The sequence below is a fragment of the Littorina saxatilis genome, linkage group LG2 (genome assembly GCF_037325665.1).
Source record: "Littorina saxatilis isolate snail1 linkage group LG2, US_GU_Lsax_2.0, whole genome shotgun sequence".
Classification (NCBI taxonomy): domain Eukaryota; kingdom Metazoa; phylum Mollusca; class Gastropoda; order Littorinimorpha; family Littorinidae; genus Littorina; species Littorina saxatilis.
The window spans coordinates 55525024-55527596 of record NC_090246.1 but is presented as its reverse complement, the minus strand read 5'-3'; the positions used below and the strand labels follow the sequence as shown (position 1 = coordinate 55527596).

Here is a 2573-nt window from a genome sequence, read left to right as displayed (position 1 = left end):
AGTGTTTAACTGTCGAAGCTGCTTTTACCTAAGAGACCGACTGTATATTGTGCTGTTGTATTTGTCAGACTTGATTGTACCAAGTCCTTCACATGTTGTAATGCGCTTAGAGCCAAATATTTTTGTTTTTTGTAAGGGATAGGCGCAATATAAATACACTTTATTATTATTATTATTATTATGATGTTGTGTCAGTATTCACTTTCCGCTCAATGACTTAAACGGGAAAGGGAATAATCTCTTTTAGCACAACACAGACCCTCATCAACAGCCTTGTCTACTGCGAGTGGTTATGACAGCTATTAAAATTGTTCTGTCTTGGTATATATGTTCTCAAAGTCAATGAGAATACCTTGAATATGTTGACCCACACCAGCCTAGTTACAGAGCTGTATCTATGGCTCAAAGAGTGTTGCGCTGCTTTTCGAATTTAAAAACATCCTTCGCAAACCGGCCCCAAAAAAGCACAACCCTGTTGGAGCTCAAGATACCTCAGCACTGGTGATCACTAGAGGGTCGGTTTGTCATTGTTCGGAGTGACACTCCAGCTTGCAATTCTGCTTGTATAGTACAGTCCCCCTTGTCATTCTGAACACCTTGAAGACAGCAGTGAATTTGCTTTTGTCCATCACATTGTACATAGACTTACAAATTCACGTTAAAGAAAAAAAGGAGGAACATTTTAAACGTTCAGATGCTAGGTATAAGAAGGAAGCCACTAATTCAACAAGGTAGGAAGGAAAAAAGACTTATATACGAGTTCACTATTTTAGGATTTATGCTGAATTTTCCACTCTGGGTGGCAACACGATGTTTGCATCAGTCGCAAAGCAGAAGTACATCTTAGCCATCCATTGGCTGGGATTTAAGCTGAATTGTTCCACTGTCATTGCTCAAAATTTGTTTGTGTCAATAACTGTCAGCCAGCTACCCATTTGTTGGGATGTATGCTGATTTTTTTCCACATTTACTAATCCTATTATGTTTGTGTTACATGTAGTAACAAAGCTGAAGTACAGCTACCCAAGTAACACATTAAGTATAATAAATACTCCTGCTTTAGTGTGATTTCAACTTCAAACAACTGCTCTAACCCTAACCCTAACTCTTTGTTCCTGGAAAGTAAAAGTCGCCGTATTGAAAAAAAAGTCTTCTTTGTGTCTTCAGTGTGTTCAGATGACTGTGAAAGACATCAAACGTATTTTCTCTCCTCCTTTCACACGACACGCTTGGAGTGTCTTCAGGGCCAGCCCTGGCAGTTAGCAAGCACGAGAGAGGATCTCTTGTCTGAAATCTGGTCTTGCTATCAGTAATTCTCTCGTCTGAAATCAGGTGTTCTTTTCAATGATTTCTGTCTCAAGAGGTCTTGCAGAGATCCTGTCTGGTGCTCACGGCTCTGAGCAAATGCAAAGTTCTGCGCGTTGGCTCTACAGGCAAACGTTGATGCCTAAGGCTGGTCCCACTATGGTCTAACCAGTAGTTTTGGGTATGGACTGTCTGAAAAAGAGTGAACATTCGCTTTATTCAAAAGCTAACCATACCAACAAAAAAAGACAAAATGCAGACTGCAAGCCACAAAATCAAACATTTTCTACAATAATCTACCAGTGATATAAAAAAAAATATATAAAAAAAAACTCACCTGTGTATCCATTATTCCAAGGTTTAATTTAATTGCCACTCTTGAGAAGAACATGCTTATTCAATTGTGCTTTATCATCGTTTTACATCCCTGAACACACAGTAGAGATAGAGGTCCACCGTTGAGTAATACATTGCAAACATTTATACTGACCTCTAAATTGGAAACATTACCCCCATTCGAGGACCCCACTACCCCACCCTCCTTCTAGGATTTAAAAAATTCTATATATTTCAGATGATTTGTTCATGACCTATGTCAATGTAAACTCCATTTCAAAACTCCTTCCTTTTCAAGACCCAATTATCTCAGAATTCTTGAGGTCTTAAAAAGGGAGAACTGGGTGTTCAACTGTACACAAGCATGAGTGCAAGGAACACCCACACACACACGCATGCACACACTCATACACACACACACCACACAGACATTTCACACACACACATAATTATCACACATACATATAGCACACACACAGATCAACACATCATTTGTTCAACCTAACAACACACGGACAACACACACATCAACACATCATATGTTCAACCTAACAACACACGTACAACACACACATCATATGTTCAACCTAACAACACACGTACACCACACACATCAACACATCATATGTTCAACCTAACAACACACACATCATATTTTCAACCCAACACCTGCATTCCTCATTGAAAAGGAAAGTCTGCAGGTAGTGAAAAGCTCCACACAGAGACTTAAGAGACAGTCTTAACCATAACCTACCTCAGTGGTCCTTCACTGGGCAATAGGGGTTGCCCATGCCCCAGAGTCAATGACCAGGTCGCCGCCGTTGGTTGGTCCTTGACCGTTCTGCTCACCCCCTCTGGACATGAGTAACTGGTGGAACATAAATAATAAACTATACTTAACCACAATCTTATTCAGAAACTACAGATTACAT

At 39.9% G+C, this 2573-nt stretch overlaps 1 protein-coding gene across 2 annotated transcripts in view; it reads right to left on the bottom strand.

The window, feature by feature from the left end:
* Positions 1 to 966: 966 nt before the first annotated feature.
* Positions 967 to 2573, bottom strand: part of LOC138959299 (TNFAIP3-interacting protein 1-like) — a 37273-nt gene continuing 35666 nt past the window's right edge. For both annotated transcript variants that reach the window (XM_070330715.1, XM_070330716.1), the window contains exons 17-18: positions 2396 to 2509; positions 967 to 1497 (exon numbers count right to left, since the gene is read on the bottom strand). In XM_070330715.1, coding sequence (XP_070186816.1) covers positions 2408 to 2509 — 102 coding nt within the window. In that variant the 3' untranslated portion in view covers positions 967 to 1497; positions 2396 to 2407. The remainder of the gene's footprint in view (positions 1498 to 2395; positions 2510 to 2573) is intronic.